We start from the raw sequence: 3,521 nt of genomic DNA on the forward strand, positions 1-3,521 counted from the left end.
CTGGTGGGGTCATCAAAGCTCACTGCAGCCTCAAACTCCTAGGGTCAAGCGATCCTCCTGCCTCAGCCTCCTGAGTAGCTGGAATTACAGGCATGTGCAGCCATGCCCAGCTATTTTTCTATTTTTTGTAGAGACAGGGTCTTGTTCTTGCTCAGGATGGTTTTGTACTCCTCACTTCAAGCAGTTCTCCCATCTTGGCCTTCTAAAGTGCTACGATTATAGTTGTGAGTTATGAGCCACCTTGCCTGGCCTACTTTTTTTCTTTTAAAGACGCTGATGGCAATGAGACTGGTCAGTTTTTAAATTCTGTAATCATGACTCACTATATAGAATTATTTCATCTGTTCTTTTCTTTGATATTTTATTACGTATTTCAGGCATTCCAGAAATTATAAAAAATAACACAGTGAAGTTCATACGCAACAAAAATATTATAGATAAAACTGAAATTCTTTGTGTAATTCTCCCCAGTTTCATTATTCTTTTCTCCCAAGAAAAAACTACTACCCAGAAGTTGATGTTTTACTGCTTTCCATATATACCTTTATAATTTATTTACATAAACACATTCAAACACAATAATGATACTGTTTTGTGTATTTTTTTCTGTAACTTTTTTTACTTAAATTGTTTTTCAGTATTTAAGTTGATAAATATAGTTCTAGTTAGCTTATTTTAGTTGCTATATAGTATTCTATTACATGAATGTTCCATTCATTTACAACCCAGGCTCCTAAGAAGAGTGCAGAGATTTTTTTTGATTGAGATTTTTTATTCTTGAAAGTAATGTTTCACTGACATTTTTGTAAATCTGTTTGTATAACTTTGTCTAAGCGTTCATCTAGGGTATATACCTAAGAGTAGAATGTCTGGGTCATGTGGCATGTATGTCTTTAGTACTATGAAATATTATCAAATTTTTTACAAAGTAGATGTATCAATTTTTACTTTCTTATCAGTGTTGAAGATTAATCATATTTTCACCCATTTGGTATTATCAGACTTTTGGTAGTCTGATAGGAGTAAAATGGGATTTCACTGAGGTTTATGCTCTTTTCCTTGAGTAAGAGATGAAATATTTTTTGTGTTTGTGGCTGTTTGGTTCTGTTTCTTTGTGAATTACTTGTTTATATGTTTGTCCACTTACTGGGTTAATTATCTTTTTCTTACTGAATTTTAGGAGATCTTTAAATAATTTTTAGAGTAATCTTTTGTCAAGTTAAGTTGCACTGATTTTTTATTCCACAGGAAAGTTCAACCATCTGAACTTGTAGGGAGTGTCTGGACCAAAGAAGATAAGGAAATAAATTCTCCAAATTTATTAAAAATGATTCGCCATACCACAAATCTTACACTCTGGTTTGAAAAGTAAGTTTTTATTTACTCTGACTTCATACTTCTTAACAGTCACAGTATTAAATTATATTTAAGCTAAGATTCTGGTAGTTTTTTTGTTGTTTTGTTCTAAGTGAGGTGAAGAAACTTTTCTCAATCATTAAATATATTTGTTGTTAGATGCATTGTGGAAGCAGAAAATTTTGAAGAACGAGTAGCAGTACTGAGTAGAATTATAGAAATTCTGCAAGTTTTTCAAGATTTGAATAACTTCAATGGTGTATTGGAGATCGTCAGTGCAGTAAATTCAGTGTCAGTCTACAGACTAGACCATACCTTTGAGGTAAGTTTTAGGCTTAAATGTTTCATCCTTTTTGGGAAAGATAAAATTAATGTAAAAGAGATTGCTTATACCACCTGTCTTTTTGAGTAATTCTTTGCAAACTCATCTTTCCTCTTAAATACAGTGATATAAAATACTGATATGTGAATATGCTCATCTAAACGTAATGAAATTCCAAGTGGATTTTTTTCATTGCTACATTGATAGTTTTAAGTAAATGATAAAGAACTTAAAATACAGACATGCAGATAACTTACTAATTATCCTTAGTATATTCAAGAAAAGAATAACATGGAAAAAACCCTTTCTAAAACTGAAATTTATTTTGTTTTGTAGATTATAAAACAATGTGTTGAATGCTTATTATAGAAAATTCAGGAGGTACAGAAAGTAAAGAAAGATTTTATGTGTGTGTGTGTGCATATATACATATTTTATACATACATATTTAAATATCTTCATTTTTTTTAGTAACAGGATCTCTTGCCCAGGTCGAATGCAGTGGTACAATCATAGCTCACTGCAGCCTCGACGTCCTGGCTTCAAATGATCCTCCCACTTCAGTTTCCTGAGTAGCTGGGACTATAGGCGTGTACCACATGCCCCCAGCTAATTTTTCTTATTTTTTGTAGAGACAAGGTCTTACTATGTTGCCCAGGCTTGTCTTAAACTCCTGGTCAAGCCATCCTCCCAGTTTGGCCTCCCAAAATGCTGGAATTACAGGTGTGAGCCACTACACCGAGCTTGTATATATTTTTAATAACAACACTGAGATTATATTATGTAGAGATGTTTTTACTCCCACATTCTTTTCTCATAAACATTTTCCTATTTTATTAGCTTATCTTCAAAAACAAGATTTTTTTTTCAATTATAATAAAGTGAAATTTTATATTAAGCATGTCAAGTACTTGGTAGCTAGGGGCATTTCTATCTTTGCAGAAAGTTCTACAGGACAGTGTTGCATTAGGTCTTCTGGGGAAGGGGGAACTCAGTATTTCAAACACAAGGTCTTATGTGTTTATTACTGCACCAGCTTATTAGTGAACAACATATAAACAAAGAGAAAACTCATTTTCCCAATGAAGTGTGGCAGCTGTCCAACTGATGACATTTTCAGCTTGATACGGTAAGGTGATAGTGACCGAAATACAGCCCAAGTACATACCATCTCATGTGCAATTCCTTATAGACTCAGCTGGGTTTTTCTCCAGTGTCTCCTCTTCGAGTTGTACCTGATTTTATTACTGGTTTTCATTCGAATCCACTGGGGAATGGGGCAGTTTTGTTTTTGTTTCTTGGCCAAAAACCGCTTGATTCTGAAAGTCTTATGGGAGGACATGGCAACAAACGGGACTACTCACACTCACCACAATGGCATGGAGCGAGAGAAAGGGTCAAAAACAAGATTTTTAATGGCTGCATAGTTTCTTATTTTGTGGGTAAACCATAATTTATTCCATCACTCAATTGTGGAACAATTAAGTTATTTCTGATTTTTTGCTATGATAAATAATTTACCTTGAAGCAGTCATATAAATCTTTGTGGGAGTTTATTTCCCTAGAATAAATTCCTAGAAGAAGAACTCTTGGGTCAGAGTGTTTAAACATTTTATGATTTCTGATACTTTTGCCAAGGTGTTTTCTAACAAGTATGACAAATGCCCTTGAGCATTATGTACCATATTGAAAACCTTTCTACAAATAGCCTAAGAATATGGGGAGGAGGAGGGAGAAGGGAGGGGGTAATGGGTGGAGGGAGGGAGTTTGGAGGGATTACTTCTGAGGTTTACCTTATAGGGGTACAGGTGAATCTTTCTAAGAGTAGAATGTGAATGTTTTA

The 3,521-nt window shown here is 34.1% G+C and overlaps 1 protein-coding gene and 1 pseudogene across 1 annotated transcript in view; one reads left to right on the plus strand and one right to left on the minus strand.

Moving 5' to 3' along the window:
* The window catches only part of SOS2 (SOS Ras/Rho guanine nucleotide exchange factor 2), an 84,257-nt gene that overhangs the window by 59,615 nt on the left and 21,121 nt on the right, over positions 1 to 3,521 (plus strand). Inside the window, exons 15-16 of the mRNA XM_003792157.3 lie at positions 1,249 to 1,368; positions 1,516 to 1,678. Coding sequence (XP_003792205.1) covers positions 1,249 to 1,368; positions 1,516 to 1,678 — 283 coding nt within the window. The remainder of the gene's footprint in view (positions 1 to 1,248; positions 1,369 to 1,515; positions 1,679 to 3,521) is intronic.
* Positions 2,865 to 3,063, minus strand: LOC105887211 (annotated as a pseudogene).

This window comes from Otolemur garnettii, unplaced genomic scaffold (genome assembly GCF_000181295.1).
Source record: "Otolemur garnettii isolate 467f Iridium unplaced genomic scaffold, OtoGar3 scaffold00054, whole genome shotgun sequence".
Lineage (NCBI taxonomy): Eukaryota > Metazoa > Chordata > Mammalia > Primates > Galagidae > Otolemur > Otolemur garnettii.